Here is a 19,207-nt window from a genome sequence, read left to right on the forward strand (position 1 = left end):
TGTGTGGACTACCATTTTGAAGCATCAAAGGTTTCTGGAACCAGAAGTGACCGTATTTGGATGAGAGGGTGGAGCTGGAGAGGAGCGAGTGATAGGTTTGACTGAGAACCCAGGGACCATCTGCCGTTAGCATAGCAAATGCTAAGTTATCAGCTAGAGTGTTAGTTAGCTAGGTAGCTTGGTTAGCAAGATACATCCCTAATTAAGGTTAACTGTGATATTTACTGGGATGCTAATTTTGGGGTGTCTTTTAGTACAGCACTGAACAAGACATGTAAAGACGACCAAAATGTTGCATTAACTTTCAAAGAGTCGAAGTGAAAACCCAATCAACACCCGAAAACAAGTTCACCACTTTTTAGAAGGACACAGTGACATGCATATGCATTGCTACGTCTCCATCCTGATTGACAGGTTGAGGTAGTAGTGACTTGTCAATCACAAGTCCATCACGCCCTAAAGCATACCCTGCGTTTTTGGCCAGTTTGCTCGAAATTGGGTCATTACTTACAAAATGAACATCATCTTTCTTGAAAAAGACTTATTGAGACCAAAAACTCATTGTTTTTAGGGATGTTTTTCATAAACTTACATACAATCAGACTTCTTTTTGCAACCATTGGGAGCATTAGAATGCAGGTTTCTGGTTTCCCATCTCGCTAAACTGGCTTTAAACTTTCCACTGCATATCCTTTTTACAGTATTTGTATTTTGTTCTCTTCTTCTGTTAGCTCAGCATAGCCTTGCTTTTCTGCTCGTTCGGTATTACAGAAGCTGGTTGACCTTTTTGACCAGACGACCTTTCGACCTCTTTGATTGAAATCTAGCTGGATTAAAACAACAACCGCCTGTGTGAGGAAGCCAAATCCTTCACTTGCTAATATGGTCTGCTCTGCAGGCAATTATTATCTGACTTAAATTGGAATTTCAGGCCTATTTACATAATCAGACTGAGTGAATAAATATGAGGGATGTATAGTTCATTCACCAAAGAGAGATTAGCAATATTAACTTATATTAATAGCCCTGGATTTGGGTGTGATGAATATCAGTTGAGGGCCTAACAATATCAATCAATAGTGTTTTTTTTTTTTTTTTACTCAAGCATAGATGAGTGGCTTAATGACATGTTTATTTTGTATTCATGAATAAATAATAGCCATCACCTACAGTGTATTTAAAGCTACTGTATATGAACATCAGCACACATATTACCCTCGACACATACTGTGTTTACAATATATCCTTGATGCCAGGATTGTGCTTAAGTGGTTGCAGCAGTACGTATAGACTTTTCATCATGAAGTCTCAACAGAACAACAGCAGCAAATGAGCAAAAACAGTTAACATATGCATAATCAAGGCAAATGTCAAAAAGGAGCCCAAGCATGTCACACTGTTATCACAGTGTGATGCATCTGCACAGGCAAGACGGCAGGAACAGGTTCTCTCATCGAAGGAAAAAAAAACCTCCCGTTGGAAATGTAACACGTCCCACGCAGTCACATGTGTCATCTCTACATGTGTTCGTGCTTCTCGACGGCGCTCAACTCATCCACCTTGTAAAGCGATGGTGCCTAAATCTCCTGTAATTGCGATGTAGAATTTGTCTGCCTGAGGATGCTAATGAAACGGGCGGATGCTGATCGAAATCTGCTGAGTCACATGGAAGCAAAATAACTCAAAAACACATGATACCAGAGAGGTTTTGCTCTAGCTGTTTGCTGCTATGGATGCATTTTATTCAGTCATGACGTGTCTTGTGATTGCAAGGATGTAACACCAAGACAGGAATTAATATTTAATTTTGGAGGGAAAAGAGCTGAAAGAATATATGAAAGAGCGAAGCCGAACTTCCTCCATCTCTGATAAATGTGTTAGTTAGGCTTGGCTCTGCACTGCTCTGAGTCTCCACATGTGCTCTTCCCATCCCAGCTAATGAGTTGACAGGAATTAGGGCATAGTATATGAGGGAGGTGGAGTGGGCATGGGATACAGATCGTTTCACTTCACTAAGATAATTACTTATCCGGAGAGTGCTCTTGGATTCAAAATGATATAATCCACTATGACCTCGACTGAAAACAAAAGCAGCAAACATGCAGCTCTGAAACCAGATCACAGAAGTGCTGCATGTTACAAAGTCTCTCTGCCACTCTGACCCTCACTCTCCTCCCATCTAACACTCGGCCGTCTTCTGGCGTCTCGTGTCCTCTGTCCAACTCTCTTGTTTTCTTGCTGTCTCGGCTCTGTGTATGAGACTGGCACCGGCGAGAGTGTGTGTGGGAGCAGTGGTATGGAGGACGGGTCCTGGCGTGCTGCCAGCTGTTTTGATGGCTCCAGATTGCCTCTGCGCTGGTAGGATGGAGCAGGCACCAGCAGGCCGAGGAGCTGTCAAAAGAATTACCCCAGCTCTCACTTATCCATGCATGGTGTACCACCCGGTGGCAAAATACAGCTACTGCATATGGCGGAGGAGGAGGACGACAACGAGTGAGAGGAACAGGAGGTGGAGCTTTCGGAAGAGAACCATGGAGCTATTCGCCCTATTTTGAGAGATTTTAATTAAGCAGACAAAGCAATTTTCCCCCCTTGCATCCCAAATGTCTTCCCCTTCATTGTTCCTCCAGTTGCTAATTAGCCCAAATATTAGTCTTGCAGTGTGGGGCTAAGGCAGCCTCCCAGATGGTGTAGTAGGTGCGCTGCAGCACATGCACGTATTCCCTAATGAGGTATGACATGCTTGATTCCAATACTGACAGCACCTGCATTATTTCACATGGACAGCGGCTGCAGATGGATGTTTACTCACAATATCATAGGTGTGGAGATCAATACAGAGGTCGATACACAACTATGCTCTCTGAACACATGTGCTAGACACACATACATACTAACATAATGACATATGCACATAACACTGCTCGGTGATTTTCTTCTGCTTTTAACTGCTCACCAGCTTACAATCTTTGTTTGTTGTAAAATGCAGTGATCCTACACAAGAAATCTTAATCAGAAGAAAAAGATCTTCATACTAAATAAACAAGCTCTCTTTGTTTCAATGACTAAATAAACTGAATAAACAAACCGACCTTAAAGGACAGCACAGTTTCATACTGTTTTGCTTTGTTTATATTTGGTGGACCCTGCCACCTTTCTAGCTTCAAACAGTGTTCTGGGGACCTTATGTTCCTCTGAGAACAGCTTGTTTATTCATTTATGGGAAAGAAACTGAGTTTGTATTATTGTCTCATTAATGTTGTAAATGTTAAAATTCTGATGTTGAATTTCTTCCCCAAAACTACATAGTGCCCCTTTAACTGGAAACATTGAATCTTATGATATTGCCAGTATCTTCAATGTATGTCGAATATCATGCTCCAAAATATAGCCAACAATGACAATATCTACAACATTTTGATAGGATACATTATACCATTATGTATTAAATTAGTATGACAATAAAGAACTGGTTCTTTAGCAAATTTATTTGCTTTTCAGAGCATAAAGCCATTTGCCATTGGCCCAGAGCGAAAGCCAAGAGGTGCAGAATGTTATTGCGTAATTGTGAAATGCCCTCAAAGGGGAATATGGCTGAGTTTTAGCATTTAAGCGCATTTTAGCCATGCCCTTTGACAGCACACTGTGTGTTAGTCACCATTCACCACACTTGAATATAGTCACAAATTAGAGAGAACTGGTCGTCTCATCCCCTTAAGCTGTGTACACAGACGCTCAGAAAATTGGTTGAAAAACACGGAAAATGTGACCATGAGAGTGCTGGGGGTAGATTTTTCTGGGGATGTAAGCACGTGTTGTGGGATGGAGGTAATCAAAATTGTTGTAGGGCACAAACCTGAAGGAAACATTCAATGGGACTCACAGTTTTTGTCCAAGGACGATGTTTGAGTTGTACATAACAGCTTTTCGTGTCTGCTCCCTACAGCTTCGTATAATAGGTCTTGTCGGGGAGACCTTGATAGCGCAGCAAAGAACAAAGACTTAAGATTAACTTGTAAATCATTAAACTAAGTGGTAATTCTCCTTTAATAGTCTCAATGGGCTGAAAAACCTCAATTGCACATACTAAATCTTTACCATCTTGGCTGTGGCGTGTATTCCTGACAGCTCTTGCTGAAGTTGCAGATTCAACTACTCTGAATAGACACACTGATCCATTTTCTATCTTTGCTCTCATTTTGTAGCCCTGATGAAGTTGCCATATGGTCACAGAGCAGCGGTCTTGAAGCTGTCCAAGGATGATGCTCTTTCTTTCTGTATGGAAAGAGAATAGTTTATGTGTCTCTGGAAATCTACTTAGCTGAACATTTAGTAGCCAGTGAGTCTGTTTCTTGGATTGTGTATACTAAGACACTCAAAGAGGGCTGCGGTGAAGAAGACATGAGCAGCTTTGAATTATTTATGATATCTCTGAGCCTTGAAAACATTTTCCAGAAGCCTTTGGCAGGTGTTTTCCAGCAAATTTTGAATTGTGTCGGGCCTGGCGCCCTGATACTGTGGGACATCACAATTGTGTGACATACAGCTGACAGCTCTCCCTTCCTGCAGAGCCTGTTCTCCTTGGGGGAGAATGGAGCGAGGACTGTGTGTCTGTCTGCCAGTACTCCCCCCTTGTTAGTAAAACAACCTTATTTGTTACTTCTGTAAGTGCCCCCCCCCCAATCACTCCTTGTTTTCTTGTGAAAATCAGAAAACAATGTTGTATTGTGCTTTACAAGACGGAAAATGAATGCTTGGTTTAGTTTGGTAAGCTCCATCTCCCCTCTGACAGCCTCCTGTTGGGTTGGCACAGACAGAGGCTCCAGCTTCAGTCCTCTCAATTTATTTTGATATTAAACATGGAGTGCCATTAAAATGGACTCGGCTTCCAGGATTGGATTTTTGACAGGTGCTCTTGTTGCATTAGGTAATGATGCGCTCACATGTCATTCTCCATATTTTCATATCTATCTGGACTTTTCTTATTTATGGGGTTTTAGACAACCTCTTGATAAATGAATCTCAGCAGAGGTGACATGTTGGATGAAATGCAATATATACTCCAGTTGTGATTCATTTTCCACATCAATTCAGTCTAAAAAAAATCAAGATTATTCATATGAATAAAATGAGATGTTGCATCACATCATTATTTTTCTTTTGGCCATGATTCTTCATAGGCATCTGTTTTTTTTTTTTTATGATTATAGCAGTCGGTTGACTAGACTCCATGATGTTTGCTATATACATTTGATAATTAAAGGGTAACTCCACCAATTTTACACATTAGATGTGTTTACAGATCTTGGGGGGCATGGCTGTATATGTGAAAAAGTAGTAGAAAGCCTTTTGTGGCTCCAGAAGAAGCTGCATATAATCTGCTAAATTCCTCTGGTGAATGCACTCAGTGGCTGAGTTGCATTGTGGGTAATGTGTTAAAATGTGTTTTTAAAATGTCTATAATGAGTCCAACAGTGTTATAGCAGTGCAATGCCAGACCATTGGACTGCTTTTCAAAACCAGGCGCCTACATTTCCCACAATGCAACTTTAAACACTTTAAAGGTGCACAGTGTAGTTTTGGGGATGACATTTTAATCAGAGGAGAAAGTTCTTCATTGATTAATTTTTTTATGCCTAAACTAAATAAACAAACTCTTTATTTTCACAACTGAATAAACAAACTGAACTTAAATGTGTAAAGTGTTTTGTGGAGTTATCTTTAGGATGAGTTCATTTTCTCTTCTTGTTTCACCTTTTGGATCCTATTTCAGACTGAGGCCATTTAAAAGGGGTTTTATTCATGCTGGAGCAGGAATTCTATACAGCGCAGCACTCAGATCTGTCACTCATTTTTTGCGCTGTAGTGTTTTCACATCCAATCTTCCCTGCTAAACATGCACCTGAACAACCCTTGCTGAATGTTTATGTACAGTGTTAAGTAAGCATATGCTACAATGCTAAATGTTCTCACTGCGTCTAATTGCGAGCTGATTTTTCAGTGACAAACACTTTTCAACTATTAGCAGAGCCTAAACAGTAACGCCATTTTTCCTTGCATTTGCTAACACTTTCTAAATGCAGCTCTTTGCTTTGGCTCCCTGGCAGGAAGCAGACAGTTTAGCAGTGAGAACTCATTTGTCACACGCCCCTGTCATCTGCAGCATACCCCAGGAGGGCGTGGAGAAATTGGATTTGGGTGAGGAATGTGACGGAGTCATCCCAGGGGATGGATGTGACATTGGCTCTGTGTGACGAGGAAGTGGTGATGAGGTGGTGGTGTGTACATTGGTACCCTATCGCCCCCGCCGCTCTCCATCTCCCCGTCCCTCCAACTCGGCTTCTATCTGTCTCAGTGCTGCAGCTGCAGTAATGGCTTTGTTATTGGGTTATGGTTTAGTTACACTACCGGAAATGCTGTTACAACCTCCTGCCAGCGTTAAACAATCTCCCCAGCATTTCTCCAGGCGGCTGCCTAATGCTTTGAGTAAATGCAGTCACCCTGAGCAGAAGCTCAATATTCAAGGTCCACAGACAATTACGATTCTGTCGCCGCTTGTGTTTTTTTTTTTTTCCCTCGGTCAATATCAATTTTTCCATTCGTAGTTTATCACTATTATATTGCAGATATAAGACATCGTCGATGCAAGGCTGCCACTTGTTCTCTTGTAAGACCAATAACACTGTTTACCTTCACCTCCTTTTCTGTAATTTCTTTCTCCTTTCTTATAATGTGTTTTTTTCACTACTGTCTTCACATGTAACTGCCTCAATACTCCACTGATACTGTGTTTCCACTGATGGTGACCACCACCTAAATTGGCACGGAGTAAGACAGAACTCAGGCAGACTTTGCAGGGAGTTTGGGTAGCTGTCAGCTGTAGTACACAGTGTAATATGATGCTACACTTGTGACAAGTCTCCACACACTGCTCCCGGATGACATATCTGTGTACAAGCCGTTTAGGAGTCACTTACTCTGTGAGTTTTGAATTGACCCATTGATTTTGTATTGTATTTGTGCTTCTAGCAGCTTGATTGTGGGGATTCATGTGCAGTCAGAGTGACTCAAGGTGTCGGTGAGACGCAGTAGCCCTCCCTAACAATCCTGCAGAGCACATGTCTGAGACTCTGCTGGAAGACTGTAGTTGTCCCTGTGTTTGTCAACTCTATGGTTTAATCATCTCTTCATGAATGGGCTGGATGCTGGATGACAAGTCAGTGGAGGCACGCTGAGGAGATAGTGTTGCAGTAGCAGCATCCGAGTGCATTTGTCTAACAGACCTATAATAGGCTTTCTCACTGTGCGTTTGGTGACCTCCAAATGCATTTTTTTGTATTTAATATCTTCCAACGTAATGTATTTCCTTCATGTCACAACACTCACTTATATCCACAAAAAAGACATCTTTTGTTTTTTTTCTCTCTGCAGAGGCGACCATCCTCAGCTATGACGGCAGCAAGTTTATGAAGGTCCAGCTGCCAGTGGTGATGCACACAGAAGCCGAGGATGTGTCCCTGCGCTTCCGCTCCCAGCGAGCCTATGGCATCCTAATAGCCACCACATCCCGGGACTCAGCTGACACCCTGCGTCTAGAGCTGGAGAGCGGCCGCGTCCGCCTCACTGTCAATTTAGGTAACGCCTCGGACATACACCGACTGCAGCGGCAGTCCACTGTCTCACACTCAGTCTCTCTCTCTCACACACATATACATATTTTGAATAGAAGGAGAAGGTGTAAAAGACTTTCAATGGCAAGAGTCTGCGGCTCTCCGCTCACTGCCAGTTGAGCGCACGACTGCCGTTGCCCAGCAGGGAATGCTCGCTGCCCACTCCATCAACTAACCTCAAATCATCTATACGTGTGTATTACTCTAAAGAGAATTGCCCTTAAAGCTCATACTCTTCCCTAGAGATGTTTCAAATACATCCATGAGGATGCTAATAATTCCTCTAAAGATGAATACTCTGAGCATATAGTGATAGTAATATGATGCAGCTCTTAATTGTGAGCTGTAGCCAGTGCCCACACATTTTTTTAATCTTTTGTTCATATATGAAGGAATGCATGATTGCACTTACATCAGCAGCTGTGTCTTAAATGAGGAGAGGAAAAGCCTGCAGCAAAAAAAAAAAAGAACATTCAGGACAAAATGAAAGAGTCTGTGCAAGTGTGTGTATGTGTGATCATTTGCTCTGGAAAGAATGCAATGATGTCTGTGAAAAAAGTTTGATATCTCCCAAACAGAGCAACGCCGCACAAATGATAGCCATCTATTTCTCCTTTCCACTGGCTAAACAGAAATGGGCTCCTTAAGCGGAGCCGTTTAGTGACGCATACAAAGTAGACTGCTGTCAACCACGAGGAAGCACGTGTCCCGGCACAGAAGACACGACAGCGCCACACACCGACAGGGCTGACAAGTCCGATCATTACGAGCACAAAAAGATGCCCTCAGATGGAAACAACAGGTCACAGTGTTTTGTTTTCTTTTGGATTATCTTTGACACATTTTAGTGTTTTTTGAGTGTGTCCCCAGCGTTAGCCCTTGAAGCCTGTCTTCCCTCGTCCTTCCGTCAAAAAAAAAGCAGAGCATTCCCTGTGTGGGTAGGCTAGTGTCGGTCTCTGGCTGTTTGCGACCACTTTTCTGCTGTGGTTGACGACACACGACAGGCAGGGCCAAATGGGAAGTGAGGGGAGGGGAGTTCGATCTGGGTCACCTTTCTCAGAGCATGGCACGAGCTCAGCCTGAGGAGGCAGGGAGGTAAAAAAACGACATAGAAATAGTGGCAGTCTACATGGCTTTGCTGCATGGTAGAAGATTAGTTTTGTCATTGTTTGATGGAAATGAGAAACAAAGTTGTGGTAGGATCAAGAGAATCATTAGTTGTTACTAAAAGGAAAGAGCTGCTTTTACTATTCTTGACTGGTAGGAGAAGTATTCAGATGTTATACTTAGCAAGCAATGCCACTGTTTTTTTGGAATTATTAGCTCATTCATTAGTTATGTCTGTTGCTAAACACAAAATACTCTACAAAATACAAAATACTGTACATTTCTGTATGAAATGTGTCTTTTTCAACCATGAGGGCTAATAAACAAAGCATAGAAAAAACAATATATAATACATATAACTTGTCATGTCTTGTTAAGATATTATTTTGGTAAAAGTGAAAGTCACTCAGACAAATAGTAATTGAGGGAAAGTCTTAAAGTATCTGATACTGAATGAACTGAAGTACAAGTAAAAGTAAATTATGCATATATTTACATGTATGCATATACTGTATGCTGTGGGTCAGTCGATCGTCGGCCTCGCCAATTATCTGATCCGATATTTCGATTTTTTGGGATTATTAGAATCAGTGTTTTTTCACGATTTGACTCAAGTAAGAGTACATTAGTATTATCAGCAAAGTCAATATAAATGTCAAAGCAGTCATTATGCATAATGGCCCATACTTGAATGTTATATTATAATAGACTTATATTATTGGATTATTATCAGTAATGCATTCACATGTTCACAGGATTGTATTGCTTATTTTATGAACTCTATATCTTGTTAGGTTGTAAAATCGATACTGTAACACTGCATCAACCCCAACTAACTATAACTATAGCTGTCAGATTTATGTAGATGATTAAATAGTGCAACATTTGCCTCTATAATGTAGTGAGGTATAAAGTAGCATAAGATATAGCAGTATGTGTTTAGTACAGTACTTGGAGAAAAACATACTGTCCTCCCTGGCTTATACTAGTTATTTTTCCACCACTGCTAGTCTTACTTACAGCACCATAATAATTGTAGAAGTACCCATTCATTTACTGTAATGTTGAGTTTCAATCTTGACGGGTGGATAGATGCACAGATAGTTAGACAGATAGAGATGATGACGGATGGAGAGAATCAAAATAGCTTCCAACTGGCCCTGTCTGACCCTGACCGAAATCTGATGCTCTCATACTGTACAAATCATTTCATAAAAATAAATAGTAATCCTCCAGATGCAATATGTATCAAATAAGTTGACTGGCTACATGGACAAAACAAAGATAAAACATGAAACTAAACCTCAGCTCTCTTGATTTCCTGCTCCACTTGTATTTCTGTAAACCATGCCGTGCTCCTCTTGGCACGACTATACTGCAGTGCTTTTTACCAGCTCGCTGCAGCTCCAGGGGCCATGGGTGAGAGCATCAGAGGACGGACAGTGTCCGTGTGTGCGTCCCCAGAGGGGTGGACTGTATGCTTTAATGATGTCTGCAGCTGTAACGTTGAAAGATGAATTTATCTCTCATCTATTCTTCCCCATCTAGATTGTATCAGGATTAACTGTACCACCAGTAAGTTACTGTTCACCTTTCTTCTTCTTCTTCTACTCTAACTCTCTAACTCTTACTGTTTCTGGACATTGAAGTGTTGTTATGTATGTTTACTTTAATGTTTAATTTCTTCTCTGTAGCCATTATATGATCCTGACATTAAAATACCCCAAAAGTGGCACTGAGAATCAGTCTGCACACTGATATAATATTTAATACATCTGACTTGCAGCTTGCATTTGACGTTATATCATCCCAAGTCCAACAGCTACGGGTACACGCTAAGTGCTTGGTGGTGCTGCGTGCATCAGCTGTCCAGGAGAATAATGAGCAGTGGGGAGGGAGGCTTGAATTAATGACGAACCCAAATATGGCAGTCAGCTGTGATTCTGCACACTGAGTTGTCTCTAATTAACGAACCTTTTCACTCATGAATTCAGGCTGATATAAAACGCATGCTTTTGGAAGCGCAGGTATTTTAGACATGCATGATTTCCCTGTCTCTCCCCCCTCCCTCCTCGCATTTTTCTTTTTTTCCCCTTTTTGTTTCCTTTCTACTTCAGTATTTCACGCCGGTTGTAAATTGATGAGGCCATTCAAGGCGCGGAGGAAATACAGAGTGTGATTTTATTATTCTCATTAACCTGCCTCGCAGAGCAGAAAGAAAGGGATAAAGAGGGAGGGAGAGAGGATAGATCTTGTTGTGGGATTCACGCTGGATATATGCGTGTGTGTGTGTCTCAACACAGAGGTTACATTGCAATATTTTGGGAGGTAAATATCCCTGACATTTATTATTCAGGAACAGTGATGAATTAATAATTACCTCGCTGGAGTCATAATACGTGAGCCTTCTTCCTGTTTAATGATTCTGAAGTGACAGACACACTCTCGGTATCAGTAAATACCAACAGAAATTAGACAGTTTAAGCTCGGTAATAGAGTGTTGTGCACTGTATATAAGGACACGCCGTCCTCTCTGAAAACAGTGCGAGTGTTGAGAACGCTTTGTGTGTGAAGTGTTACAGTATTTGAAGGTCATTGCCTGATGAGGAGCGGAGACTTACACAACAAACGCCTCCACACAGAATCACACGATGTGACCTCTAGACATGCCTCTGTGTGCCAGCCCTTCTTAACACCTTTCTAAATGCTAAATAGCATTGTTCATGCATCTTGGATTGCATCCCTTGTTTGTGCATGCAAATAAAAAAGGCTCTAAGCTCTAATTCCCCCTTCCAATGCTTTAAAAGGTCATTCTTGGTTTATAAGGATGGTGTGAAGGCGTTATCCGTGTACCAGTGGTTGTTGTACTAATATTTGCCATATATTTCACTCATTAATGTATTTCTATATTTAGTTATTAATTTTTTTCTGTTCATATTTCCAATTCCATTAAGTTGTATGCATCATTTAGCTGAAACAGATGGAGGCAGGATGAGTGTAAAACTGGAGGAATAAATGTAAATTTCACAATCTTTAAAGGTGACATTTTAATCAGACGAGAAAGATCTTTGACTGATGCCTGAGCAAACTAAATAAACAAACTCTTTGTTCCCATGTCTCGATAAAGTGAATAAACAAACTGACCTTTCGCGGACCCTGCCACCTTTTTAGCTTCTTTAAGTGTTCCGGGGCCCTTGTTTTCAGCTTGTTTATTCAGTAATGGAAAAGGAGTTTATATTATGACCTCGTCAATATTGTAAATACAAAAATTCTGATTTTGAATTTATTCTCCAAAAACTACATAGTGCCCCTTTAAGATGTAGAACTACAATAGTTTAGTCCCTTTAGTCCCTCGCATCATACAGTGTAGTGTAAAGCAGTGTATGTTAACAGGCTGGATGATTTCACACAGGCTGTGGAAAGAATGCAAAATGAAAAATTACCATACAGCACTGGTCTGTTTTTGCATTTAAGTAATTTTATGCAACATGTTATGTTGGTATGAATTCTGTTTGTGCACAGTGTGATTTTGATAATGTAGTCTCATTTTCTCCATGAAATATCGGTCTTAAATAACACTGTGTCATATTGTCACTTCTCCAGAATTCATTTATGTTTTGGTAGATATAAAGAAATATAATGTTGATGTTTTTTCAAACACAACAAAGCAACAGTTCAAAGAGAAAATATTTCGATTCTGTCTATATTTAATATGACGCCAAAGGGAAAGCTAATGTTTAGATAAAACAGCGATGAAAACAGCAAACAGCAGCTCTTTCTTTAATGGATTCAGACCTAATTGTGTCATAAGAAAATGTTTAATTTAAGTTCTTGGAAAGAACTGTGTTAAGCCTGCGCTTATTTCCACTCATGAGGAGTTAGTGTTTAATTTTTTTTTTTTTTTCTAGGTTGTTATTTTGCTCCGTGTTATTTTTGTCCTCTTCCCCCCCCACCCCGTGTTAATTAATGTGTCTTGTCAGGCGCTGCAGCTCCGGTCAGCTTGGTGGATGAAGAATTTCAGCACCGACTCAAAGAACACATCACTGTCAATTAGGGACCCAGGCTCCCTGGGGCTGCCCAGAGCTGTCTGAAGAAAACACTGCCACTTCGACTTAAACACTGTTAACGGGCACTGAGTGACAACAAACTAAAAATATGAACTAAAAATATCTTGTGACAGATTGGCTTTTTTGTCTATCTGCCATTCTGGTCTTCTATTATTTATTAACTTGAACTGCAGGATAATGACAATTTACAGTGTAGCCAGGATGCGTTGATGAGGGCAACTTTATGTGATTATTCTCTCCATGACCTTCTTGCGAAACATCCCCAAGGCTCTTTTCCTCTCATAATTGATCTTTTCCACGCATCAATCTTTCGTTATTTAGTGTGAAAGAGCTGCAGGAGATTCTTTTACATGGGTATTACACCTGTATGCGCGTTAGAAATGATAAATGAGCGCATGACTTAACAGGAGGATGCACAGGGGGTGAGATATGTGCATACTTAAAAGCAGAAGACTTACATCTACTTGTCATTATGAAGCACTTATATGTATTGCGAGAAAAGGTTCATATAAATTCAAATTGCTATTTGTGTCATCGTTCTCTTTCCATACCTCAGTGGTTTTTTGGCTAGATTTAAACATGTGAATTTATTTGAGGACCACTCTGTATGAGCCCATTCATTATACCTCAGTGTATAGCTAAATGCTTAGATGTTGCTGGTTTTTACTTTCTGAGTAGTAATGAAATGGTTGTCTTATTAAAGATACTGAATACCCACTACAATTAGAATAAATTAGAAAACAGATTTACGCTATAGCTATTATGATTATATGTGTGTGTGTGTACATATATATATATATGTCTATATATATATATATACATATATATATATATATATATATATATCTATATATATATATATATATATATATATATATATATATATATATATATATATATATATATATATATATATAAATATACATATATACAGGGGCCAGAAGGGCCTCTGATACCTTACTTGCTCTTATTTTCATCCTTTTTTCAATATTGACTTAATGAAAATGATGAGTAGCTTGTAAGTGGGGGTCCAGTGGGGTTGCCAACAAGTGTCTCCCTGGTCCCCCCTTAGGGACGCCACTGCTCATGACCAAGTATTTCCAAATCGTTTGGTATAATCAAGTTTAAAGGATCATTTATAAGATTTAAAACATAAAAAAAAATAAACTCAAACATTATCAACATAGTGTGAAGAAACAACAGTGTTGACATTATGTCAAAATCTATGTATTGTGTTGCGGATATGTCTACTGAAGTTAGCATGTTAACCAGCTAGCAGTGTAATATCACTTTGTTCAGGCAGGAGGCGATAGTCCTATAGCTCTTTGTCTGTTCCCTGCTGCACACCTCCCCTGTCCCTGGCTGCCGTGTCTTGTTATCCCTGAAGTCATAGTGCTGATAGGAGCCACTGTAAATCACCTCCATACTGTATCCTGTCCCTGTCTTCAAACTGACCCCGGTCTCAGAGGGTTCAGTCCCAGTTGAGTGTCCGGCTGTATTCACTCTCACATCAGGCAGCCAAATACAGTTGAGCTGGGCCCTGTCGCCCATGGTGACTCCCCCCGTGATCTGAGGTCCCGGCAAACTCCTGCCCCCTATGTTTTTGAAGCTATCTTTGAATTCTGGTCACATTCCAGAAATTACACCTTTAATGGTGCTTGCTGTTAAGTTAGGAATGGTGGAGAGGCTTTCCTTATGTTTGGCAATAGAGGACTGCTTGATTCTATCTGTATCTGAACAATTATAGTCTTTTATAGTCAACCTGAAGATAAATAAAGGATCCCTTCATGACTGCATAATGCATGGCCTCGTAAGGGACTATATGAAAGTTATTGGTTTGTGAAAGAGTGCTGAGATTTATGTTTTACTTTGAAGAAAAGCAAGACTCCACAGAGTTATAAATATTTTCTTTGGATCCTCCAATAGCCTCTTTCCTAAAAGATTATAGTCATCTTTTTGATGAAGCTATTTTTATATAACAAATCTAACTAGGTAAGGCTGAAAAATAAGATGAAAATATTGGAAAGCATCAAAAACTCTTGTTTGCGCTCTCTGCTCTAAGAGAGTAAGACTACGTTCCCTTCAGCAACAATAAAATTACAATACCACAAATTATATTAAAACTGTATTATGTTTCTGTATGTTTCTACTGTAGTATCCAGTGAGGGAAAAGAATGGTGAAGGGGCAGTTAAAGAGCAATTATGAGGATGTACTTTATGGTTACACTGAATTAGTTTCATAAAGAGGCTAACTCATTGGCTCAGTGGTCCTTGTAACAAACGTTAACTACTTAAATTAAAAGTTGGGTTTAAACATTTACGTCCCCCTTAAGTTGTAGTACATTCACACTGAGTCGTGTTCGAAACAGCATCTTCAGTACGGAGCAGTGTCTGTTTGTGAGGCAAATGAGCGTGAATGCAAATGGCCGCCACAGATTAGTATTGATTGTCGTCATTTATTGTTTTAACACTATTTAACCTCTGCTTGTTCAAACATTTTCACAAAGGCTTTTCCGTTAGTGAGGCATTGATTGGACATGGACATGTGCAGCCTGCTAAGCTTCCCCCACCATGTGTGCTTGCTCTTGGTGTCTGTGTTGATGGTAATCCAGCAGTAGTGGCCTGCTGCTTGGTCAGCGAGTCCTTCTTGCCTCCACCTGGGTGAGTCACAGTGTCCGGGCAGGCAGCACCAGTATCTGGCCTGTCATCCAGCCGGCCAGAGCTGATTGACTGGATAATCACATCTTCTCATGCTGCCCTGTGCCACACTTCGCCACTGTTCCCTTGGGCCTGAAGTCAATGAGGCAAGGAGAGATCACTGGAGATCCATCACTGCAGATAGATCACCATCAGTGAGGGCACTGGAGAGGGCTTGACGTGGCAGACAGTTGGACTAAAGGCCCTTAATGTCTGGCCAGCAGCTGGCTGTTTGGACCACAGACTGCAATACAAGCAAGAACGCCAGCCCAACAGTAGTGGATGTCATGCAGAAATGTGCTCCTTAATACGATTGACCTCTTTTCCCCTTCCCTTTCTTTCCTCCTTGGAGAGCAACAAGGACAGGATGATGGAAGGCAAAGATCAAGCATGCTTTCAAGTCCAACTCCATCCCATTATTTCATATCTCTCCTCCTTAATCCCTCGCCAGTCGTCTGGTTTCAATCCTGCCCCGGTGTTTAGTGCTTACAAAGCAGAACTATGCCTCTGAGATTGAGTGTGTCCCAGTACTTTGGCACCCTCAGATTTGCATACACATTGCATCGTGGCTTTGAAGATTGCATAAAAGGACGAAATAAATAGCCACAAATGGGTGCAGGGGGAATGAACCTGGCACCCATCTGAAATGCTCCCCATAGTGGGCGAGGTATCCGGAGCCTGGGGATTTTAATACCGTCACAGTGGCACATCCTCATTGGCCTGTTTGGTTATGTGTGCCCAGCAGGGGAACATCAGAGCTGTGTAGCAATTCAAAGATGCTCTAAGACCGAGGCTGCATGAAAAAATAATGCGTTGCCCCAATTGGACCCATGTAGGAATATCTACATGCAGGAAAGTATCTCAGAGAGATTTTTTTTTCTCTGTGCTCATGAGATCACAGAGATTTTTTCGCAGTTGCTCTGATTTATCTGTGATTCTAAATTTGATTATCGCTCTTTGAGGCTTTTGGCACTGTGATTCTGTGTGACATCTCTATTACTGACTGCAAGCAGTGACACACTTTTAGGAAATATTAAAATGCATGTTTCAGGATTCAGAGCAGGAATGAATCACAGATGTATCAGCAAAGTATTTATAGTTAAATTATGCTCAGCTGAGCGGTCATTTGGTATTATTTATGGATGCAATGTATGCATCACACTTAATAATATAATTTGTGTTGTTTCTATAGTGTTGCTGATGACATAAGCTACCTGCCCTCTGCTGCTTTTTCCAAAACACCCATTTATTTTCAAGGGCGATGATTAAAAAAAAAAAAAAAGAAGAAGAAAAATCACACTCTGTACTTCCTGGACTTGCGTGGCTCGTCTGTTCTTTTCACCACCGGGCACACTGCTCCCTTTATTCAAGTCTTTCTTTCCATATAGCAATTTCATTTCATTTGGTGGACATGAGAGAAATCTAATACTAGGTTGCACTGTCGGAGGTAAACAAGATGGAGAGGGATGCTCAGTGTTAAAGTGCCTCGCTCTGTCGTGGCATTTCGGTGGTTATTTGCTGCCACCAAGTGGCGTGATAGGAATGGAAAAAAAACCCACAAGTGATGAGAGACTGGCTGTAATGAAAAGCCTTAATTGAAATCTAATTATCCCGCGTTTATTTACACACGATACAGCAAAACAGTTAGTGTTGAATGTTGTCGTAAATACTAATGTGACATCCTGATTACCGCCTCCCTCCTCCTCTGGTTTGAGGAAAATGGTGTTCAGAGAGAATTCAGAAATGTGATGCCCTATCTAATGGTGCGATCAGTACAGCAAATGCAAGTCAGAATGATGTGTTTTTATGGACCATTAACTATGTTTACCTTAATGTTTTCTGCCTCTGTCAAACTACTTAACTCATCCACTCTGTCCTCCTTTCGCTCTGCCCCCTCTCTATCTCTCAGCCTGTCTGTAATGTATGCTGTGTGTATGCATGCGTGTGTGTTAACCGCTGTTTGGACTGTCCTGCAGGCAAAGGTCCAGAGACTATTTTTGCGGGTCAGAATCTGAACGATAATGAGTGGCACACTGTACGTGTGTTCAGGAGGGGCAAGAGTTTGAAACTGACCGTAGATGATCTGCCGCCCGTGGAAGGTACTTCTCATCCTCTGTTCCTCTGACAGAATTGTATTTTTATCCTCATAAACTGAAATTTTGCACAACATTTGTTAGGCTTTCAGGGTTCAAGTTGACTTATTTGTCATTGTACAACACAAGGTTGCATAATGAAAATGAAATAAAAGTTTGTAAGCTCCTTCACGCTACACAAACATAGAACATATATACTCTCAGATTCAAGGTAAGACACAAGCTCTGTATCAGAATTAAAGACAACTTCAAGTGTATCATCTGTGCTGTGGCAGGTTAGATGATTTGCTCATCTGGAGTGAGTCTTCTTTAATATGTTTTTCTGGAAAATGCTACTGATTAAAACAACAGACACATTAAAACATGTCCTGTAGCAGAATGGCAAGTGTCTAATGATGGCTACAATATTCAATAATAAGACACAATGTGCTGGTTCTGTCATTATGGGGGGATAGTACACATTTAAGTTGATGTTACTTTTCAGTTTACAACAAAACTTTCAGATGGACTTTCTGTGGAGCCTTAAGCAGCAGAAAATGTGAAAATAATCTGAGTTATTCTAAGACCTACAGTCTGTACTGTACTGATCTGTTCTTTTCTGCGTACTTTTCAGTATTGTCTAATCTGCAACCTCAAGAAAAAACAGTTTTCATGATTAATTTACAGTTTAAAAAGACAAAACTTTTTAAAAAGTAATAGATCATCTGATAATTTGTTATGTTGTGCTACTTTAATTTCTTTTTTTTGCTGGAATTAATATTAGATATCTTTTTAATAAATATTTCAAATGGTATTATTGTCATTATTTAGAGCAGGGGTGCCCAAACTTTTTCCCTTGTAGGGGCCCAAACTGAAACTTAATGCTATGCCATGGCCGTGTACCCCCATTAACATCCTCCCTCCCCCCTCCTCTGCTAATCAAAGGTCAAATGGCGGGTGACCACACCCAGCTGGAGTTCCATAACATTGAGACGGGCATCGTGACCGAGAAACGCTACATGTCCATGGTGCCGTCCAACTTCATCGGTCACCTCCAGAGCCTCTCCTTCAATGGCATGGCCTACATAGACCTCTGTAAAAACGGCGACATCGACTACTGCGAGCTCAACGCCATGATCGGCTTCAAGAACATCATCGCCGACCCCGTCACGTTCAAGTCGCGCTCCAGCTACGTGACCCTCACCACTCTGCAGGCCTACTACTCCATGCACCTTTTCTTTCAGTTCAAAACCACCTCCTCTGACGGCCTCATCCTGTTTAACAGCGGGGATGGAAATGACTTCATTGTGGTGGAGCTGGTCAAAGGGTAGGTGGATACTTCCCTGTAGAGCTCAAGTATGGCTGCAATGATTGAACAAACTTGTCTGTTTAAAGTAGATCTGCTCATATTCACTTATGTTACACTTTCAAGGGCTCAAACTGGGAATTTTAGACCCTAAACATTCTACAAGGAACTTTTAACTGTTTATGAAACAGTATCAATTTAATACCGATGCTACTATACATAAGCAAATGGGACTATTGGCACTATTGTACTGTATTGATTTTACAAAGTTAAGGCAAAGTGCTGAGG

General features: G+C 40.8%; 1 protein-coding gene across 3 annotated transcripts in view; it reads left to right on the forward strand.

Annotated features, from left to right (window-relative positions):
- The window catches only part of LOC141009307 (neurexin-1a), a 272,300-nt gene that overhangs the window by 112,771 nt on the left and 140,322 nt on the right, over window positions 1-19,207 (forward strand). For all 3 annotated transcript variants that reach the window (XM_073481851.1, XM_073481849.1, XM_073481848.1), the window contains 4 exons: window positions 7,432-7,635; window positions 10,326-10,352; window positions 17,518-17,640; window positions 18,559-18,940. In XM_073481851.1, coding sequence (XP_073337952.1) covers window positions 7,432-7,635; window positions 10,326-10,352; window positions 17,518-17,640; window positions 18,559-18,940 — 736 coding nt within the window. The remainder of the gene's footprint in view (window positions 1-7,431; window positions 7,636-10,325; window positions 10,353-17,517; window positions 17,641-18,558; window positions 18,941-19,207) is intronic.

The sequence above is a fragment of the Pagrus major genome, chromosome 15 (genome assembly GCF_040436345.1).
Source record: "Pagrus major chromosome 15, Pma_NU_1.0".
Taxonomy (NCBI): Eukaryota; Metazoa; Chordata; class Actinopteri; order Spariformes; family Sparidae; genus Pagrus; species Pagrus major.